At 41.6% G+C, this 23,132-nt stretch overlaps 2 protein-coding genes across 3 annotated transcripts in view; both read left to right on the top strand.

Annotated features, from left to right (window-relative positions):
• Positions 1-23,132, top strand: part of LOC106643686 (tRNA (guanine(10)-N(2))-methyltransferase TRMT11) — a 183,927-nt gene that overhangs the window by 150,877 nt on the left and 9,918 nt on the right. The window lies entirely within an intron of this gene.
• Positions 5-20,098, top strand: CycD (cyclin D). 2 transcript variants are annotated; one of them, XM_089596784.1, is made up of 6 exons: positions 5-376; positions 5,755-5,970; positions 16,808-16,973; positions 18,512-18,657; positions 18,823-18,946; positions 18,989-20,098. In XM_089596784.1, exons 1-6 carry the CDS (start codon positions 176-178, stop codon positions 19,099-19,101), a joined length of 966 nt encoding a protein of 321 aa, XP_089452910.1. In that variant the 5' UTR covers positions 5-175; the 3' UTR covers positions 19,102-20,098. The 2 variants fall into 2 exon arrangements, with proteins under 2 accessions (XP_089452910.1, XP_014212942.2); XM_014357456.2 differs by having other exon boundaries at positions 113-376; positions 18,823-20,098.

The following is a 23,132-nucleotide window of genomic DNA, read 5'->3' on the forward strand; positions in this document are numbered from 1 at the left end:
GAATTTTATCTCTGCATCATCGGCTCGTTGTTCGGGGGAACACGCTAAGCGAGAGAAGAAAAAAAAAAAAAAAAAAAAAAACAAGTGTCGGCCTTCCACTGCAGTACTTATACACTCCTCTACGTGTTCGAAGTATCTGCTGTTTGGTACGTTACGAGTACACAGAGTCATAGCCATGGAACTGCTGTGCTGCGAGACCACGGGGCCAAACGAGTGCACTGCTTACCCGGACCCGGCCATTCTCGGCGACGAACGTGTCCTCCAGAACCTACTCAGAAGTGAAGAGCGCTACGCACCCTCGGCCTCGTACTTTGGCTGCGTCCAACGCGACATATCGCCGGTTATGCGCAAAATCGTCGCCGAGTGGATGCTCGAGGTAAGCAACCGTTCCTTACAAGAATACATATACTTTTATAAGTAGTTTTCTTTTACTATTTTTAATCCTAATACCATGTGTGTATACCTCGATCTCTTCCCTGCCTGTGCAGTATTTGTACAGTTATTGAATGTCAGGCCGTCCATTAGTCTTGAACGTGTTGAGGAATTTTTTTCTCATTAATTTCGACTAATTTCTGTTTCTTTATCGCACGGCATGACATTTCCAAATTATCGATTCGATAGAGCGCCGCGGGGCAATAGATATATTTAAAGGAAAAAGAATGTTTATTTAAAGGAATGCCGCAGAGCATCAGCTGATTTCGGCACACATACAACGAGTACAATTCAACGTCTATTACGTGCGTATATATAACACGCGCATTATATAGGCCTCGGAATTTTGTAAGCATCTTCAAAGAAAGTCGACGCGCCCGGCGAGTTAAAAAAATATCAATCCTCGTTTCCTGTAACAACATTGACAGTGTTAAAGTGAGGAAGAAACTATAGTCGCAGCATCAGCTGATGTGGCTCACCGCGTGCCATCTCATGTGTATATGTAAAAATACCGTTAATTAAATTACACAAAGTCAGCAGCGGGTGAGGAAAACTCTCAAGAAACAAAAGAGCATCAAATCGAGCGATTTTTCAGAATAAACTAGTCGTACTCGTTTTTTTAGAGAAATTTTTATTTCCTTTTAGGCCACACAACGTAAACGCCAAATCACGTGGCGCTGGCTGCGTTCGACTGTCTTTTCCTCTCCATGGGCTACATGTATATCAATACTATACACACATACACGGCTTGGATCTTCTCTTTCAGCAGCAGCTGCTGCCGATTCCCGGTAGCGCGTGTCGACTATTCTCCAACAGACATCTTCGTAGCACCGGGTCACAGACGGTCCCTACAATCTCTCTGGCTCTTTCTTTCGTTTTTTCCGCGAATCTCCGGCTGATGATGGTCGGTCTGCGTTTGTCCACCCCGAATATAGAGAGAGAGTCACCCGTCACGGATGATTTTTATTTCGCGCAAGGGCGTGGGTTTTCTTATCGAGTTACGTCAGCATCCACCCACTACACGTACACGAAAGCCTCCTCGCCGGGCTTTGATACACTTAACTTTTATTTTTAAACTCTCGCGAGAGCCATGCGCCTCTCCTTCTTTCTTCCTTCCTAACTCACTGGGCTCTTTTTTATGTATTTCCAAAACTTTTCTCCTCCTCCTCCTCCTCAGCCTCATTTGATCGTGAAACCAAAGAAAAAACAAAAAAAAAGGAGCGATCGGCCGATTTATTGTTCCTCTTTCGCGTTTCCGAGCTATTTAAATTTCAACATCGGCGACCGGCTTGCGGTGGGAGGGGGGGAGGAGGAGGCCTTTAAACTTTAGGAATCACCGATTGCCTAATATAGCTTCTCATACACGTGTATAGTAAAATAGTGGTGTAGTCTGTGGTTATTGTTATATGCATATGCACTGTCGCTTGTGCATTGACTTTGGCTTGCTATGTGTAAAAATGCGTCTATTATTTGATTTTCTTCCTCTGTCCCCGCATATATGTATATAGAGGCGATGTGCGGGAAAAAGGACGATCGCAATGAAGCAAGGCTATTGAACCCTAGCGTAAAATTATACACCTACACCCGAGAGCAGCAGACTGTATAACACTGTAGGTACACACACCTATACAGAGATAGGCTTCGCGTTGCACGTGCACACACATAATTTTGCCATTCGTGTTTTTTTCTTTTTCTTTCTTTTTTTTTTTTTTTTTATCTCTCGCTGGCACATACACACTCGCTCCCTAATCTCTGTGGTTTTTTTTTTTTTTTTTTTTTTTTTTTTTTTTTAAGTGTCTCTTAAAGTCGAGTACACACGCATCTAAAACTAGCTCAACTTTTTCCTTCTGGCATTGATAAATAACTGAAGTAACCCCGAGATGCCACGTATGTTTCTTCATTTGTCTCTCGGCTTATCAACGAATACACTTAATTTGTTATAACTAATTAGGATACTTGATTGATAAGATAGGGTAACAAATAAATTGTGTAACCCGAAATAAAGGTACTTCTGTTACAAAAAAAAAAAAAGAGATATTTTATAACAGCGCATATGTTTATATTGTCAACCATAGCTCTTTTCTAACTTTATAGTGTTTTGAAAATTTGCGTTGGTACTTTATGTACACTTGTTCCAAATATTTTTTTTCAAGTACAAAGATTTCGTATTACATCGTGCATTTGTTTTCAAACCTTATCAATCGACTTAATTGCTCGCTTAATTGATCATTAAAAATAATATATAATGGCCTTTTCTCACTACGACAAACTGTGTACGTATCCATAAATATGCTCCTGAGTTCTGATGTGTAACAAACAAATGTACATGACATAAATTACACGCATACATCAATTGATAAACGAACAATGCGATGCTTTTTTTTTGTTCCCTCTTTATCGTTGTTTTTCTACCATCAATAAGATTTCGTATTTAAATACCGAATGGTTGCTGTTGAAGTTCTTTGAATGCTCACTAATAGACGCTTCGACGTAAAAATGCACGTCTGTTGCAACACGGGGAGAATGCCCGTCCCACCCACGCATTGTAATATCGTCGTTCGGTTTCTCATCATTTCGAGCTCGCGAAATTCAAATGAATTCGGCTAAAAAATCGTGGCCATATTGCGCCCGTACAAGTCTTATTATTACATATACGTAAGGAAAAAAAAGCCCACACGCGTGTATAATATACAGCATATATTACAATAAACACACATACGAAAAAAGCCGTGTTGATGTGCCTCGTACGGAAATTACACATGTCGCCGGTCTGTCTCCGTCTCTCTTGCTTCCTCTTTCCTCTCTTCTGTGTGCCCTCTCTCTCGCGTTGTCTCGCTCATTCTTTTTTATCGCCTCGAAAACCTTTTTCGCTTCTCTCTCTCTCTCTCGCTTTAGCCTGCACGCTTTCTCGCTCTGACTCACTTTTTTCCTCTTCCTCTTCTCCTTCTTTCTTTGCTTCCTTTGCCGGCCGGGAGCACTTCTTTTCTCCCACACTCCATATATACATATATACATTCGGCTACCTATATGTGTACAAGTATAGTACATACAATCATGTACGCATTTTAACACGGTGTTCACAACATGTATATAGGTAATATGGCATAGCAAAAATTTAGCGACAAGCATCATCATTCCCCTAGCGAGAATAAACTATGAGTATATTATATATAGGTCCAATTTCAAGACTTTTTTTACGTCTCCTTCCCTACGTAATATAATATAGTATCCAGCTGTAAAGAAATTAAATTTCAACACCCGAGTTATCGAGCTCGTTAATTTACAACCGTATTTCGTTTAAAAGACTATATGTGTTTATACCTCTCGCTGACATAACCTAAAAAACGCGATTCAATGGTCACTGGAATAAAATTATATGGTATACACGTGAAATGAATTTGATGATCCGAACGCGACTCTTTATAGCCCCCCGTGAAACAAAAAAAAAACAAAAAAGGAGGAGGAGAAAAGCCGCGTTTCTCGAAATCGATTGAAACTCATTCGCCGGAGCACGTGGTATATATCTACTCTCGAAATCCCAATGATCACGCGTACACGTGCATTATACCTATATATCGCGAGAACCCCCCAAGTTGGAGGAAGGGAGAAAAAAAAAATCGCAGCGTTTACGCCAGATCGGAGAGACAAAGATGTACACACACGTGTCACGGACATAGTATAATTACATGGTACACATGCATGATATACCCATATAAATTACAGCGACCCGGGGCTCTCGACGAAGCCCGTATACGAGAGAAGTCGGGCGACCTTGACGTGCTTTGCTTTGGCTTAACATCTATTTCTCTGGGAGGAGCGTACCCATGGATATGCATACCTCGTGCATACCTATACATGCAGGGTACATACACCACACACGGTGTAATAGAGTAAGGAGGAGATGAGATGGATAAGCCTCAAATACACACACGATTACTTTACGGCCTCATCTCTTTCTCCCTCTTTAGCTCGATTACACACGGTTACACACGTTGTGTACTCGTGAACATCACCCGTGCACTGTTATCTCTCAGTGTGGGTTCACTCTCTTCTTTTTGCCGCATCGGACATGGATATTTATATACGGAACAGGATGTGTGCCATTTCACCGAAGTAATCGAATTGCCGAAAGTGCGGAGTATCCGCAAAAGTAATACCGCGCGCGCGTCACGTGACCTTCGAACGAACGAGCGCTCGCACACCATCGCGTTTGCCCATTTAAATTTTAAAACGCCAAACGACAACGATGCCCATTGAGAATCGCATGTATCGACATTTGGACGCTCAGTACACTTACAGAATATTATACAGTATAGCCGTGTCTTTCCCGTGTGCGCACGCCTATCTAAAAAAATTAACAAAACTTGAAAATTAACACGCGAGCGCAATTATTGAGTCAAAAGGGTTTAATTGGCGAAATCTCCGTGCCCCCCTCCCGCTCCCTTTAGCTGTAGGCAATTACCCTGTAAAATTAAAATCTCGCTGCATCGGTAGCCGCCACGCGGGGGGTGACAATAATTGGTATTGCAACTGTAATAATATACTGTCTAATAATTAAAAGAGTGCGTGGTGCCCTCCTTGCCCCCGCTGTTTCATTTCCCGCGCCAAAGGGTCGTTGCAGCTGTGCAATTACGGTAGTCCGACTAGTGCGCGCGAGGGGGAAACAAAAAAAAAGAAAGAAATAGTATAGCCGTAACGAGTATAGTTGACACCTTTGAGGGGAAAATTGAGTCGCGATGTTTATTGCATAAAATTGCACGGTTAATGTGGCGTGTTGGTTATAGATTTAACATATTAAAAATCGACGGGGAATCGCTGCCATAACATCTGCAGGGATTTGGGAAAAATTCCTCCTTCCCCCAAGTAAGTTTAAATAAATAAATGTTACTTTGCTACGCAGGCCTTTAAACCCGTTTCTCGGTGCGATTTCACGAAACAACAGAGCCCATGAGGAGCACAAAAAGTGTGTGCTCTAAAAAAAATTGCACGCAAACTCGAATCGCGAAACAATGCTCTCAAGAATCAGCAACAACAGCTTCCTTTCAATCGAAAGGAAGCGCATTCGTTCCTTCCTTCCTTCCTTCCACTCATTCGCACATGTATGTACAGCAACTGCCCCAGACTGCATCTATACGCACTTCCTGTCCTGCCGTCCATATGTCGGCCGCCGCCACCGTTTGAGCGCGAGAGAATTTTTTTTTTTTTTCGGTGTCCCCACCCACCCTCTTTTCTTACTTCCTTCACGCACAATACCGTATACACGCTGCAGCCGTGGTTTTAACGCATACCCGAACCCCCCCGGGGTCGTGTTTTCTCATATAGGTGTGCGAGGAACAAAAGTGCCAAGAGGAGGTGTTTCCGCTGTCCATGAACTACCTGGACAGGTTCCTCAGCATCTGCCCGATCAGGAAGTCGCAGCTCCAGCTACTCGGCACCGTATGTCTGCTCCTCGCGTCCAAGTTGCGCGAGGCCAGGCCCATTTCCGCCGAACAGCTCGTACTCTACACCGACAACTCTATCACGCTCGACGACCTTTGGGTGAGTATTGCGAATGCACTTTTTTTGCTTTTATTTTTTCCACACAAGGACACGTTTAGCCAAGTAAATCGGTTTTTGGGATAACAATTGTATCTTCCGGACTTTTTTTTTTTTTCTTTTTTTATTGAAATGTAGCACACACATTACGTTCGTGTACGAAAATACGAGCCCAGTTAAACACTTGGATCGAGAGCACAGATCGGCGCAATAAATAAAACGAAAATACACGGAAAAACCGTCGCCTCCCATTAATTCAAAACCTTGACCGCTTGGGACTTTTTTGTTTCTCTCTCTCTCTCTCTCCCTCCGTCTCTCGCGAGTCCCAATAAATCGTTCGAGCCGTGTAGAGCGAATCTGGCGGTTATCCAAGTTCAGCGGTCTCGTCGCCCAAGAGTTCACTGCACCTCTGCACTATACGACGCTCAACCACGTGTATTTTAAACTTCGCCGTGTGGTGCACTCTCCTCGTGTGTGCTAAAGCTGATAATGTGCAAGGGTGACAATAGTTGTCGATTTTTTTCTCTCTCTCTCTCTCTTTTCTCACACGTAACAAAGACGAAGTTTCGCACTATTGTGTGAGTGTTTTCTCCATCTCTCTCTTTGTGAAGTGCCCGCAATCATGAAGCATTGTTTCCGTGTACACTCGGTGCGATTTGAATTTAAACGCGAAACTTCATTGAACCGCCCACCGAGGAGAAGTCGGTGAACGCTGTGCGAGCTTCGGGAAGAAAATCGATTGTATATATAACCATCGCGCTTGGCCTAAGAGAGAAAAGAGTATATATTATTATCTTCGTCGCGATTTCGCGCGTCGGCCGTTCCAGAGGGGAGCGAACATACATGTGATATAATCGACTCTGAGAACGGAATGTCCTCCGCGAATAAGTAACGACGAAACGAGAGAAGCGAGGGAACAACAACGAGATATTTGCGCGGTGCGCGCGTACATGGCTCACTTTGGAATTCGATCGGCGAATGATTTATCGCCTGGGATTGTTTAGGCGTCGGCTCCCCCGACCTCCTTTTCCTTTTTTTTTCTTTTCTTTTCGGGGACCCGAAAGACCAGCCGACTTTAATCTTTCGAGCGGAGGCCGCCGAATGTGTATACTCGCTCTTTGCTCGGCTCTCTCCTTCGGGAGCATTTTTTTTTTTTTTTTTTTTTTTTTTTTTTAACGTGAATTTCAACGGAGAAGTCACATATTCGTGTAAGCGTTAGAATATTTAATATTACGTACAGTTGCGTAAAAAGCCAAGCAATCGCATACCCATACAAACGTGCCGATTCTCTAAAACGCGTTGGAAGTATAGTTACAGTCAAGATGTGTCGTCGCTGCAACGCGCGCTCATATACCTGTACATTGAAAGAAAAAACAGATAAAACGTCCGTTATTGATACGGGCCTGCGCGCACATGTATGTCCCTTTTGTGTGTTATACGGGATAGCTATAGATACGTTAAACGGCCAACGCGATCGGTATTAAATCGGTAGCTTTTCACAGCTTTCGGTATCGGTACCCTCGTTTTATCTGTTGAACAATGTGCTCGTATATGACGTTAAGGAGGATATATTTTTATTTGTACGCTCGCCACAAACCGACGTATGTATAAACATAATGTGATTACGGGCATGAAACATGTTGTTCTACAGCTTGTGCGCTAGTATATTACAAAAATTTATTTCTACGTTACCTATACCATCATCAACTATACGCAGGAAAAGCGACAAATTCAAAGTTGTGTTGCGTCCCTTGGTGTATTATATACCTACACATTGGTAAAGGGGATGCTCGTCTCGTTCCTCCATCGCACCTGGCGTGCGCGCCTGCACTGATGCTGCCGAACATCCGATCGCCCCTATAGAAAATTTGAAGATAAAAGGAAGAAAGAAATGAAGTTCAGACCCTCCCGCATCATCCGAGAGTATATACCTATAAGCGTGCATCTTCGGAAATAATTTGTAAAACTTGGCTCTCTCTCTCTCTTTCTCTCTGTCTTTGTGTGACGAGTTTGACGAGTCACCCTTGGACGACACGCACACACACCTGCCATGCGCTCTTGTCCTCTTTCGAGACAAAAAACAACAGTGGTCAAACACAAAGTTGTACAAGTATGTAAGTTAACTCAGTTGGACTATAAATACATCGACTACTCCCGCATCCGTGGGCACATAAGGTAATAAATGATGTTAACTGTATACGTGAGTGTAGGCATAGGTCGATCTATGGGCACGTTGCATCAAAAAAAAATTTTTTTTTTTTCTACTCTGCTGCAATTAAATCGACGTGCCGGGGTAATCGTTGCCGGCTGCAAATCGGGCGTCCTGTCCCGTATACGCGATACATATATGTACGTATATACATATTATGCACACGCGCGAGTGGTATAATGAAAGGATAACGCGCAGGTGAGCTGCTGCTGCTGCTGGAGTTGAGAGGACGTCGATAGACTACCTATACTTGTACACAATAAGCATTACAATGCACGTGTGTGTGTGTGTGTATAGAGAAAGGGAGCAGCAAGGAGGAGATGGAGCGCCAGGTGGTGGCCGAGGGTTGCACCGGGCGTTCTCCTCTCCCTCCCAACTTTTAGCGACAGCTGCGACGAGCACGGTATACTCTGTTTCCTCTCTCTTTTTTTCTCTCTCCTCCTTGAAGCTCGGACGCGTGGCACATCCATATAATGTACAAGATGCGTATGTACATATACATGTTACATACGTACGTGTCGATAATAGTCAAAGAGACTTCGCTTCTTTCCCCCCTGAGGGTGATGGCTTGCAGTCCGCCACGACTTGTTGCGTCTCATCCCTTAGGTGCACCTATATGCTTCCTGTTGCTCATTGTCGCTCCGGTATGTAACTATGCATAGCAGTATATAAGCAGTGACGTGTCGTCTTCCTTGCATTTCGGATTTTTCGAGACCTAGGAGACACACTGCTCACTTCCGGTAGGTTGGTTGTTTGTCCTCTGCCTCTTCTTCCAAAGCACCGAGCTCTTGTCTCTCTTACTCGCCGATTTCGTTGTTTCGATAGTTTTTCGCTCTTTTTGGTTTGCTTTGGTGGGCTTCATATGGACTATCGATAAATCATTACACGTGCAATGTGTGATAGGTATGTACAAATTGTTCATCGAACGCACCCGCGGCACCTACACGCAAATTACACGCGCACTCCCCCGGTGGCATATTTACCAAGTGTTTTTTTTTTTATCCCCCTTTTGGAAGCAAATCGACCCTCGACCGCATATGGTGCACATTATCGCGAATTCCAATAAAATTAACACTCGCGTTGTAAACAACAATAAGTACATAAAGAGGAGCAGAAGGAAGGATGAAGAGGAGGAGGAGAGGCACGTGCAGGACGCGCGTCCAACAACGATATATATTATATGTATTATGTTGTGTACGTACGCGCAAAACGATTAAAGCCAAACGGCAGTGGAAATCGGTAATGAGCGCGCACCTGCTTCCCTCGTGCATCGGAGTGGGTATACAGCAATTAGAGGGAGACAGTTGTGCAAGATATATAAGGCACACGCCACCTTTCACACTGCACCAATTTGTACATACATATATATGTGTGTGGATATACATTTATGTAAGCGCTTTCCACCTGCTCCATATATATTTGTATACCGATCTTTTCCAAGACGATCATTTTTTTTCCCTTCAACTCCAAGGTACCAGCTCTTTCGTCTGCGGGCACGCGCCGATGGATATACTATATATACGTGCAACTGCACACAATATAATGACAACCCTCAACCACGTGCATGCGTATGATGCAGCAAAAGGAGCGCAACAGATGTTGCAACCTGTTGCGCCCGTATACGGGTACGTGCGTACTTGTTGCGTATACATGTATAGGTGGATAAATGCGCGAGGAGAGTCTTGCTGCCTCATCTCCGCCCCCGTATATACACTGCCTTCTTCTCGTTTTCTTTTTTTTTTTTTTTTTTTTTTTATTTCCTTTCCTCGAGAGTCGGTTTCGTACATACGCCCCTTGTCCTTACGCATCTGCTAATGCGTTATTGTCAGTGTTGTTTATCCTGCTTCTTCTTCTTTATCTGTGCATCTTTGAACAAACAAAAAACGCGTACTTTCGCGCAAAAGACGGAGGAAAAGGTGCTCGAGCTTCTCGACGCGTCGACGTTTCATTACGTGGATCAAGAGATTATGCGTGGACAGGGTTGCCGATCACCTGGACGACTTTTTTTTCCTCCCTGTCATTCTCTCGAGGGGCAGGGAAGGAAGTTGGCATTGTCGCCGAGGGTATTATTGGAAAGAGACGCGCCATGTGGTAGCCTTTTTTTTCTTCTTCTTCTTCGGCATATGGTGCATTTCGTAGGTATAGGTATTCCTTTGTTTTTTTCCTCTACGATTTTCTACGTGTCCTGTTGGTGGCGATTAAGGAGTTGGCATCGTTTATCCGACCGATTTTTACGCTATCCGAGCCTACGCAGCGAATGTACTTGGGTTTAATAAATAAATAAATCTCTTGAAGGAAAATTTTAAACCAAATTTAAAAAAAAAACCAAGTATGTTAAACAGACACGGAACGAAGGAGAAAAAAAAACACGAGTACGAACAAACCGTAATCTTCGTGTTGTCTCCCCGCGATAACTATCTCACCCACGCATCACGTACGTAACATATTTATATATACATACGAGTATGGGTACCTATATGCGATTGTCTCTATAGCCCTCACGATGTACACTACTCTTTTGGAGCAAAAAGCACGTGACGTACCTGCGGGTGTACGCGAGCGTGTACGTGTCTACGTTTCAACGTTACATTAAACTTGGACCCTAAGTATATACACGTATTAGCTGCATAGATATATTGGTACAATTAAAATGTGTGGGTGGATGTTTGACCATGAACACACTCTCTCTCTATATAATATATATGCCACTACGTGCCCGTTCTATATGTATTATATACCCGAGCATTTGTAAGAAAAGGGGAGGCAAAAGAAGGAAGCTATGCTGTGTAGGTTGGTGACCCACGCCGAGGCCGTGTTCTCCTCTATAATGTACTCTTTCCGCGCACCGTACAACCCATCGGTAGCCCTATAGGGGTGTGTGCGTGTGTACGTGTAACGTACATTTGACTTTCTAACGTCAAATTTCGGCCGTTCCGGATGTGATGTCTATATACATACAGTGTAGAACGGACCCACGTACGCTCACGGAATCGAATATATGGGTAAGACCCGGGGTGCTTGTACTACTTTTTTTCTATTTATCTCTCTCTCTCTCTCTCTCTCTCTCTATGTACAAGAAGAAGAACAATGACAGTAATTTCTGCGCAAAGGGCAACGATGCTATCTTACAAAGAGATGGTTTTTCTTCTAACTTTTGGCGTAGTGGTCGTACCTACTTTGGATCTAGTTTAGGTAATTCCTAGTTCTTGTGACTATAGTCACGATGGGGGTATTTCATCGTTGGCTATGAAAAAATTCCATTACGCGTCTGCTTTTCATTGTACATGTATATGTTGTAAGGTGATGATGGCGATAAGCAGCTGTTTTACACCAGATTCTGTGTGCAGTGCACGCGTATTGTCACTAATATCGCCGATCGAGAAGAAATTATCAGCAGAGAGCAATTATCTATAAAGCACGTAGCAGCTGTTTCACTTTTCTTTTTGAAGCGAGATTTTTCGTTACCTCTTCTTACATACATAGTGACAAAGCTTGTGGTGCACCACTGCGCCTGTCACAGCCCACACGTGTGTATAAATTAACAATGACGCGCCCGTATCGCTCGCGTCTGCAACAACTTCGTGCAGCAGCAGATGCTTTCGGGTCCCTCTGCCACGTGTAAAACCTTCTTTTTTATTTCTCCAACTGTTCGTCGTTTGAAGTTAAAAGAGACGTATTCCTACCATACCTCCTTTTGCTGATGAAACGTCGATATTTATCGTACACTTGCCTATGCATGATTATATACATTATTCCGCTGTAAGTGTATATATGTATACGCTGAGAGTAATAATTAGGCATTACAAAGTCGGTATACTCTTAGTTTTTTTTTTCTTTTTTCTCTCTGTTTTCTGGCCACGTACGTAAAAGTGTAATCTCGTTTTCGGAAAGATCTCACTCCCCACTGACACAACTTCCAAGTGGTATCTCTCTTTGGTTACTCTGGTTTCTTTTTTTTCTTCTTCTTTTCGCTGTATCTTATCTGCAGCGCCTTCAAATTGGCTCGACTGTCAAATACCGATTTTTCCGTTCTGTTGGATTTTGGATCATTTTTTCTTTTTCTTTATGTTATCCCGTAGTCTGGCAGGTCTCGACGTACAAAATTTCCTTAGACTTTTTACCCTATATATGTATTGCAATTAAATCGATCTATTATTAAATTCCGTCGTCCACGTACTATATACGCTCCCAAAATACGTCGATGTACTTTTATTTATCCGTTTGACGCGACGCGAATGTGCTGTTTTACTATCTCCCACCGATAAAATGAATGTACTCACTTACGGTACCTCACGACCCGCGTGCAGGTACGCGCGTGCGAAATTTCGGGAACTCTCTTCCTATATGGCCTTATCTCTGGGGGCACATGACGGACCGATCGGACCCGGCAACGACCGTTTCGGTTGAATTTCGCAAAACAAGCGTGTAGGTACATGTACATATCTACACCTCGAAATGTAATTGGGTCAAAAAGCGCGTATCGTTAATGGACGTTAAACGATGTGTACCTTCGTTAAATGAGGAAAAAAGAATAGAAAAAAAAAAACCATAATTTTATCGCAGCGACCACTTAACGTATATACACTAGGAAAAAGATTTCCATGTTGTGATGGTCATCGATGTCTCTACTTACATAAAAATAACGCTTTCTCTCGCGGACTCCTCGATATCCTACATGGGAGAACCGCACCGTTGTCGTACCCAACAATACACCACACACAAAGCACCAAACGCGCATCTGCTCCCGTCGTATCGAGCAGTATATATTATATACTGCACTCGCGCGTGAGTACAAAAAGAAAGTCCGCAAGTCGGCCCTTCTTTCTCACACGACCCCATAATATATATATATATATATATTGTAATATACGCGCTATTATGTATAGGCTAGAAAATCCGCTCGCGTGTGCGCGTATAATGTATAATAGGGCGAGTTTTTCGCCGGTAACCTTGAGATCGAGGGGTCGTTGCTTTCTTCGCGGTAAAAGACGCTCGGGCGACACGGTGCGCATATAGAGGGTGAGAAAGTCCCCGAGGGGAGCTCGCAAAGATCGTGCCAAAAGGGATGGGGTTGGGACTACCGCTGCTCGCCGATGTGAAAAAGTTTGCGAACGCGGCTTTGGGGGTTGAAACGGGGGGTTCGTGCAAGTTGTTGCAAAGAATAACGGAGTGTGCGTTGCTAAGCGCGATCATTTTTTTTCTTTTCTTTTTTTTTTTTTTTTTGCTTCCAAAGAACCCGAGTTCTTTTGATTTTCGTGCTCTTCGCTCCGGCCGTTGAAACGAGGGGGGTGCTCGGGGGCACGGTGGCGCGGGGTTTTTTGCAACGACAGAGGGGAACGTGGGGCCTTTTTTTCTTTACTGTGCGAACGTCTCGGTGTAACTATACTTGCTCAATCGTGTGATCATTTCGATATTTTTGTTTCGTTGGTTCGTCCTCCACGTCCTGGCTCTGAAAAGAAAAGTCAGTCTGCCCTGCTGCGATGTCCTCGTCTCGCTTCATCTATATAAATAGCGTTTCGTTCATATACGGTTATAAATATTTCTTTCGATCCTTGGGTATAGGGAGCTTCATTCGACAGAAGCGTTCAAACAACATTTTGTTACATAAAATCAAATAAGGGAAAGGAAAAAATGATTAAAATTACAATCAATGCGGCGCGACGTGATTTCTTTCTTCTTTTTTTTTTTCTTCCAAACAGCTGTTCATATCGAACTCGTGGCGTTACTAATGTATTATATTATTCGTGATGTAAAGTTCCACTCACATTAGCGGATATATATATATATATATATATATATATATATGCGTGTGTACACGCGAATCGATCGGCAATCAAATCAAGCTCGTGTGGTTTTTAAGTATATGTATATAGGTGTCGTCTATCAGTTAGACGGAATAAACAGAACACGGCCCGATTGAGTCAGCTGCGGGATCAGCTGTTTCTTACGTTATATCGGCGCTTTGGGTGATAAAAAAATTCTTTTTTTTTTTTTTTTTTTTTTTTTCTTTTTTCGATCGGATTACGTCTGTCGGGATTAAAGTTAGCGAAATAAATATTTTTGAACGATATCGCGGAATTTACACGAGTCCGTGTATACGTGGGCTGTTGTTTGTCAAAATAAGGGCAAATATATTGGTTGTGAAACGATGTACGATGTATATAAAAAAAAAAAAAAATGAAGGAAAAATGTACATTATAGAACGTGCGAGCAGCACATTAAATGCACTATACCAATTGTCTACTACGCACAGCGCGTACACATTTATACTGTATAGGTACTGGGGTCTGGGTACACATAATAGCGCAGACATCCTGCATCGCGAGAAAAAGCTCGTGTGCGTGATGTGCGCGAGGGCGGCCAACTATGACAAGTTGGTATAGGTACACGCACGGCACCGTACTTAATTCACGCTCATTCGAGTGAAATCTACTACGTTGCACGTTTTGACTCCCCCCCCCTCCTTTTTTATATACATATATAAACGTATAATACAAGTGCGCACTGATTTTCCCTTCTTAACGTAGGAAAAAATGAAAATAATGCTGGGTCGTCCCAGCCCGATAAAGTCGACGGATAAACGTCATTATTCTAATTTGATCGCGGTGCGGTGCGTGCACCGTTTGGTGCATATACGTATATATAATATGTATTTGGAAAACACGTGAAACGCAAGGACGGTATAGGTAATTGAATTTATTACGGGAAGGCGCGACGGGCGAGCTTCCTTCTTCATTTTTTTTATTACATTTTTTTTCCTCCGCGTCCTCCTTTTTTTTTTTTACTCGCGTTGAATTACTTAGCACAAAGCGCTCGGCCATCGTCGGACTTGTCGGGCCCCAAGAAGTCGAATAGTGCACAACAATTATCGACCAAAAGCCACGGCAACAGCTGGAGTGCACCAAAATTCGCACCTGCGAGTTTTTTTGGTGGAAAAACCCGTCGATGCCGATTTTATCTCGCTGCACACGTTGCTCGGATACGAATACATATAGGAACCCTATGTTCTATAGATGCAAGATACCCGTTCTCCCCTTGTGCACGAATATCCTCTGCCGTTGTGACACGAGCTTTCGCACGTATCAGGAAATCCAACGAGCAACTGCTGCCGGTGACCGAGCCGGTGACTGTGCCTCGTACAAGGGAGTGGTGTATAGATCAACCCTATGGTCGTTAATGTTCTACGTTAAAGTCAAAGTGTCTAGATAAAACATCGACAGCGATAATAATATACCTTCGTTGGAGTGACGGGCAGTTGGAGCAGGTGCGACTACCGCTGCGTTATATAATTAGGCGCGCCTTTCTCTCTCTCTCCGTTTCGCGTAAGTGTAGTATTAGGAAAAGTTTAATCTCGACAAATTATCATCGCCCCTGTACCTTATTGCAAGCGCACGAAATGTCACTTCGTGCAACGTAAATGCTTGCTGCTTTTTTTTCGCAATCTACAGATATACACATTTACAGACAAAGGGAGATACGCGAGAGCCCCAGTCACACGTATATATACACTCGGTGTATGTGGCGAGCGAATAAAAAACCGAGAACACGCGCGGCCGACGAGAAAATCGAGCCGCGAGCTATATACATCTCCTCGCTATAGCGCGATGGTGTAGTAAAATCAAAAGTTGGCGTAAACGTAAAAGCTGTACCGCAGTGTACACGTATATAGGTAGCCTCGGTTTCTTTTTGCCCCCCCCCCCCCGTACGCGCTCGTAACTCCTTTGTTTCATTCAACACACCCAAGGGAGTAACATATAGTATATACAAATACCCGAAAGACGATGAGCTTCTCCTCGCAGTGTCGTCATCGTCGCGTCCTCGGCTTTCTTGGGTTATTTCGTTTTAGCTCGTGTCTTACCGATTGTATGTCTTACCATATACCGATGAGCAGCCGGTGACGCGAACACCTGCGCGTATGTACGATATAATATACCCTGTACACCTACACCTAAGGGCTCTCGGTCTATGAAATCGGTACTCGATGAAATTTCTATACACTTGCGCGTGTAGAGAAAACGAGATTTCGGCGGTGTAATCTTCGTATGATCGTCAAGCACGCAATTAGCCTTTACGCAACAATAATCCCCGGCCGAGCAACAAAAAAAAAAGTTCTTTTGTATATGTTTCCCCTTCGAGTATAGGTATACGGGCTCATCCGACCAGTTTTGCAAATACTCGCTTTTTCTCCTCTTTGGTTGTGCGTAAAATACAACGTATACAATACGTCATATACTGTACAAGTATACAGCACACATGAGTATTATATATTGTGGTCGCAAAAAAAAAGAAAAGTAAAGAGAAGCGGATTCTTTGCCTCCGCGCGCGGGTTACAATGTTCCGGGAACGCGGACCGGTGCTCCTCTTCTTTCCCCCGGCCCCCCCCCTTTTTTTTATTCTTCTTCCTCCCCTCGAAGTTTGTCGAAAACAATCGCTGGTGCAGTATACCTTATAAGTACATCAAAAGCCGAATTGGCTGTTGTAACGTGTAATGCAGATCTCGATGACGACAAATAACCGGCAGCCACGATTTTTTTTCATACCGTTTACTGTTCTGTACACACATTACCCACGATGATGTACTTATTGAGAACAATGACGTTACTAAACGCGCCAAATATCTTGTGATTGCAGAGGTGGGAGCAGCTGGTGGTGTCGAAGCTCAAGTGGGACTTGTCGGCGGTGACGCCCAACGATTTCTTGTTCTACATAATCGCCCGTCTACCCTTCGACGCCAACTACTGGGACACGAGGATGGTGCAAAGGCACGCGCAGACCTTCATTGCTCTCAGCGTTAGAGGTAAGTGTCGTGTTGCATCTTTCCTTTTTCAATCGTCCGTCACTTGTTACATTAATTATTTTTCCCAACATATGTATGACAATAGATTGATTGTTCTTATAATCATTTTAAGCGATGAAGCTCCATAGACTTGGAAATCGAAACTTTTTACAAATATATCACGCGACTACATTACGTGACCATACACCCGCGTGTATGTATAGGTGTAGAAACTTTTAGAGAAGTACATATATATGTACATATATATATGTATACATACAATACACATTATCACTGGTGGTCGCGCCACGCGAACGTTGCCTGTGTAGCCGATGGAATAACCTTGGAAAAGTCTTCCGTTCCTTAAACACATACGTTTCTCTTCTCTCTTTTTTTTTCTTTTTTCCCGTGTGTGCATGTGTGTGTATAGGTATACCAATCCATCCTCAAATAAAGAGCAGACACGTGCGCGTATGGCTCGCCTGATTTTCAATTTTCTTCTCCTCTCTCGCGTATACTATACCTATAGTTACTTGCCCATCACAATTCAGACGTCAAGCCCTTTTTTTCATTTATTTATATTTTGTTTCGTCTCTTGCTTGATCTCTAGAAATCTCAACGTTGTTGATCGACAGATAGTATCAGCTAACCGGTCCAATGTCACTGCATATTTGCTTATTTGGACAACCACGTTTGATCCAAATTTTTTTTTTTTTTTTTTTCGGCAACTCAGAAAACGTAGATTCTTTCAAAAGATAAAGCTCGCGAGGTGGAACGCGATTCGCGTGCAAAGAAGAAAAAGGCGTTCACGTGCCAACCCCTCGCACGAATCTCTCTGATAACCCAGGTATAGTCCACTTGGGAAAAGTTGTAAAAATCAACTTTCGTCGAGATTGTATCGCGATTTTCTCGGACTTATCGCGTGCGAGTTGCCCCGTACACGTTTACGGGTTTCGTTGGAATTCGCCGTACTTTTGAGTCGGCACTCGCAACTGTACGTGAAGCATCACCGATTGCGCGGACTACGAGGGACGCGCCCAGCCGCAAACGGAACGGGAGATAATATTTTTGCGCTCCGGCGATAACGCGTACGTGCGCGTGAATGGATCTTTTTTTTTTTTTTTCTCTCTTCCAACGATGACTCGGAAGTTACACGCGCACCCGTGATAAGCGGCCACTGGTATTTTCGACTTTGACGTCGTTTAGAAAGTTTTGTAATTTTTCCCCCCCTGTTTTTTTTTTATTTCACTCGTTCGAGCCTTGATTGTTAGAAGCCCAAGTATATCTATACGCAAGGCTTTATCGGGGACTCAATAATTATTTCTCCCGAAAAATGCCAATGGCCGTAGATTGGCGTTGATTCGGACGAGCTTTTTTTTTTCTTTTTTTTTTCAGCCGTCTGATTTTCGCTCGCCGAAATGAGAAAACGAACTCGTCCCATGTATATCAAGTCTCGGTACTCGTCACATTCAATGTTAATTAACAAGTGACAGACAAAACCACTTGGAACGAAACGAACGAGAAAATCAAACGATTGTTGTTTTTTCTTCCATTTGCAGAGTACAAGTTCTCGATGTACACGCCAAGCATGATAGCCGCAGCTTCGGTAGCCGCTGCACTACACGGCCTCGACTGGACCAACAAGAGCGGCTACAACCTCGCCTGGCTACTCAACGAACTGACGCGCATCACCGGCATCGAGCAGGTTTGTTTCTTTTACATAATATCATCGATACACGCACACTCCCCTTTCCACCGAGTCGTCACGGGGACCATTGAATCACGAGTTAAGCCGTTGACACACCAATGCTGAATAAGTAACGGAAACGAAATATTTAATGAAGCGTCATTATTTCCGTCGTGATTGCAGGACTACCTCGTGAGCTGCCTGGAGCAGATCGAGGAGATGGTGCGGACCGGCTGCGACAGCGGCGCCACGACACAGGCGAGCGGCAGCGGTGCGACAACGACGTCGTCCAGCTCGACGACAGCTGGCACGAGTGGTTACCACCACCACCAACAGACCGAGTTGGGAGAAGGTCAGCAGCAACTGGGGGACGACGTGGAGATGGAGATGACAGCCCAGGAGAAGCTCGTCGAGTACGAGAAGGCGAGCACGCCGACTGACATTAGGGACGTGCACTTTTGAGGCGGGGCCGCTGAGAGCGCCGCTCCGATGGACCGATCGCTGCGTTGACGTTGCTGCGGCCGATCGGCAAACGATGAAAGAGGGTCGTTGGGGACAAGCATGAGCCTCCTGGAGGGGAACCGGTGACAGGGACATATCGGAGTCGTCGTCGAGGCAAGGGTCTCTGTTGATTTTTTTTTCTCTCTTTATTTTTTTGAAAGATTTATCGTTGCGTTTTCGATGATTTTCTTGTAGTTGCTTTTTTAAGGATTGTTGGGGCTACTCGTGCACCGGTTTCGTACACCCTTTATTTTGAAATCAATTTTTTTTTCTTCTTCTTTTCTCTCCCTGTTTAGGGTTACTTGGCTCCTGCCAATGCATGGCGGATAAAACGCTTGCATCACATCATTTTTTTTATGTAAATATTACAGTGATTTAAGCTTTTTTTTGTTTGACAGATTTTTGTTTTCTTACTCGTGTTTGTTACTACTCTACGAATGAAGATTATGACCGTGAAATTTGATACAGACATATACACTCGCGGTTGTTGTCATATGGTGTACCGATAATTTGATCCTTACTGCAATTTTTTACTCCCGCTTTGAAGATAATGATTTTGTATATTAATACTATTTTTTACGTGCCCATCACTCCGTAATTTAAATACATATACAGTATTGGCTGAGAAATAATGCAAAAACGATTTTGTTTGGAGAAAGGAGTATCTAAAAGTATTAAAAGAATCGACGATCGATGACAATAAACATTTTAAAAACTTGCCTCGACGTTTGCTTCGAAAAAATACTACAAAACATCGAGTCTGTATTGATACTGTCAAGAAACGATAAAATGTATAAGGGAGGCGTGCTGGGGGAAGGCAATGCAATACGCTTTACACATTTTAACATTTAAGGGTTGAAAATTAATTTTTTTTTTTTTTTTTTTTTTTCAAACTGTCGTAAAATAAAAAGAAAATTCATAAACACGTAAGAAAAAAAACGGAAGCTAATAACAATTTTGCACAATTACATCTACTATTTGAAGAAGTAAAAAAAAAAAAAAAAAAAAAGAAAAGCATGCGAAAAATTTGTGCATGAATGAAACAAATAAAAAAATGCATTTAGTCATATCAAGTCATTTAGCATTTTTGTGTATATTTATATATACGTTATTGCTATCATTATTACTCTTATGGTTAGTAATATTATTTTATTATTATTATTATTATTAATATTATATTAATATTATCGTACGTTATTTTGAACTATTGTGTTAATGCCAACGAATGTAAAATATTGATGCAGTATAGCTGATGGATGAAAAATTGTTTTCTTTTATAAATGCATTCATTTTTAAAAGTAAAATAATTACGATTACAAAAAAAAGACTAAAAATAACATTGTTGTTTAAAATGTAAGCAACTAAGAATTAAGAGAAGTGCCTGAGTTCACTCTTGTTTCCGTTCCTATGGCGATAAAAAAGGAGAATATATACAAAGCGTTATAGCGAAAAATGTTGAAAATCGCGTGCATGTTGAAATGGAAGAATTTTTTTGAGATTTGTTACTAAAAAAAAACGATAATTTATTTTAAGCAAAAAAAAAAATGCAAATTTGTTAGAGATTTAAGTTGGAAAAATTGAGTGAAGGTTTTTGAGACTACAAATAATGCGCTTTTTTGCGCTCTACTATTAAATTTTGAAACTGTTTTTTTTTCTTTCGTAATTTCATACAAATTTACCAAAATTTAAATATGTAAAATTATACTTTCTACTTTTGGTATGCCAAGAAAAATTAATCGCATCATTAACTATGTTTTTGTCACTGTAATTTTTTTTTTTTTTTTTTGTTACGAAGAAAAAAGTGAAGTTTTTCGTCATTTATAAAGGAATGATTATACATCTATATATTATTCCACAAAACTGTTTATTTTTGAGAATTTGAGTTGAGTTTAAAAAATCACTAAAAAAAGAGGTGTGTTCTTTATTTTATGTACTGTAAATATTTGAAAAAAAAAAAATAAATAAAAAAAAAGAAAAAAAAACAGAACGCGTAAGTTCTTACAATATAAGTTAATTTTAAGAATTTTGTCAACTTGTAGATAACAAAATCAAGTGAAAAAATAGGGCAAAAAAACATCGACCCTGTATGTATTTTTTTTATATATTTTTTTTTTATATTTTAAGGATGTCGAGTACTATATATACATAACGTGAAGAATAAAATGCGGCAAAGAACGCACACTGATTAGGGGAAAAAAAAAAATTGATTAGTACTTAACTAGAAGTGAAAAATAGCATGAATAACGAATGAAGATGCAGCGAGTAGAATGTAAAAAAATAGATGGAAAATGCAAGCTCCGATTCCTCGTGCAATTTCTTCGATTTATATTCCAAAGATGTTAAACACGCAAAATAGTAAGAGTTGCTGGAAAAAGTCAACGGATGCGACGATCGAGGAACTTTAAGAGTCGATGCGTGTAGCGACTGTGGGAAAACCGAGGATAGCATGTAAAGTCGTTTTTTCTTTCGCTATGTAAATTTTAATTTGTGTTGAGTCATCATTATAGAATTATTTTTAAAACAAGAAAATTATTTTTCATCGGTAATTTATATTATTTTCCTCAATGTATAATATTGTTACATTTTAATTAAATAGCGAAAGAAATAAAGACACACACACCTATTCATTAAAGACCAAATGTAAAAACAAAGCGATTGACTTGCTAATCGCATTGTTAAGAGAAGCATCAAAGTGCATAAAAGTAACGATTATACATATACCATTCACATAGTTGAAAGCAGTACATTAATGCGAAAATGATTATTTTCCTCCGTTCATTTACATTAAATATATTACGCGCTTGTATTTTGTTATACAAAGTCCAGCACGCAGGTCGAATCGATCGCATTAACGAAAAATAAACCATGTTTCCTCGACTGTTTTATATACTTTTTTTTTTTTCCTTGCACTTAATTGCCGAGATGTACGAAAAATATCGTCATCGAAAGTGCGTTAGTTATTTTAAATTTATAACGTTTTGATTAGGTTGTAAGACACGTTCTATATAATAGTCGAAAAAACTTCACACTGTAAATGTCACATCTGACGTGTACATATCATATGCATGCATTTGATAAAGTGCATTCGATTGAAAAATAAAGTATTTGTATTTTATACAAAAAAAAAATACGAATTGATTATTTTCATTTAATCCGTCACATTGTATGTGTTATAATAAATCAAAGTGTACCTATGTATACAATTACAACTGACCACTGATATAATGCTGAAAGGCTCCCCTGAAAAATTATTTTTATGAGGACATCATGCTTATGCATTTAACATTCCCAACAAAACTTGAATGAACCTATACTAAAAAAAATGAAGCTTGTACTCATATGACAATATTCTTTGTTGTTTTTTACTTTAATTAGATTTTTTCGTGACCCGCAGCGTTCCAACTCTGATAAGCGCTGTCAAAAATATTTACAAGTTAACTATATATTATATTTTGGGAGCGCTCGGGCCTCGGAGTTCCCTCTGGGTACCGTAAGCGAGCAAAACTATTGTTCGTCACTATTTTTCCCTTTTAATCATTCGTTGAAGTTTGAGAAAAGAAAGTTAATTTTGCCACAGAATCAAAATATTCTCAACTTGAATCATTTAATTTCAAGTTACGCATGACAATTAAAGCAACAAACAATTATATGTAGATAACAATTCTTCTTTGATTGTTGCATTATATTAAAATAGCAGCGCCTGGGGCGCATGTAGTGCACGTCCACCTGCTTATAAATACTTGGCTTCAAGGCGCTCAAAGTTTTTGAACAACTTTCTGAATTTCACACTTTCATCCACCTACCCACCTCGGAACACTACGTCAGAGATTAATCTCCATGAGTAGTACTTTGTAAAGTATGTACCTATAGTAGTTTAACTCAGGCGAAGTACTAATGCGGTCTGGCTGGGTGTTACCTAGTGGGTACTTGGGCAGCCACGATTGCCACGAGCTCACTGTCATTGCAATCGGAATGTCGGATGAGAGCCAAAA

This window comes from Copidosoma floridanum, unplaced genomic scaffold (assembly GCF_036245765.1).
Source record: "Copidosoma floridanum isolate Cflo_tuat_1 unplaced genomic scaffold, Cflo_Japanese_pri ptg000030l, whole genome shotgun sequence".
In the NCBI taxonomy this organism is placed as follows: domain Eukaryota; kingdom Metazoa; phylum Arthropoda; class Insecta; order Hymenoptera; family Encyrtidae; genus Copidosoma; species Copidosoma floridanum.

Bases quoted from the DNA above. Each gene is read 5' to 3' on its own strand.
- CycD (XM_014357456.2), top strand. From the start codon at position 176: ATGGAACTGCTGTGCTGCGAGACCACGGGGCCAAACGAGTGCACTGCT. The intron at 16,974-18,511 runs GTAAGTGTCGTG...TTCCATTTGCAG, and splicing joins CATTGCTCTCAGCGTTAGAG to AGTACAAGTTCTCGATGTAC. The intron at 18,658-18,822 runs GTTTGTTTCTTT...TCGTGATTGCAG, and splicing joins GCATCACCGGCATCGAGCAG to GACTACCTCGTGAGCTGCCT.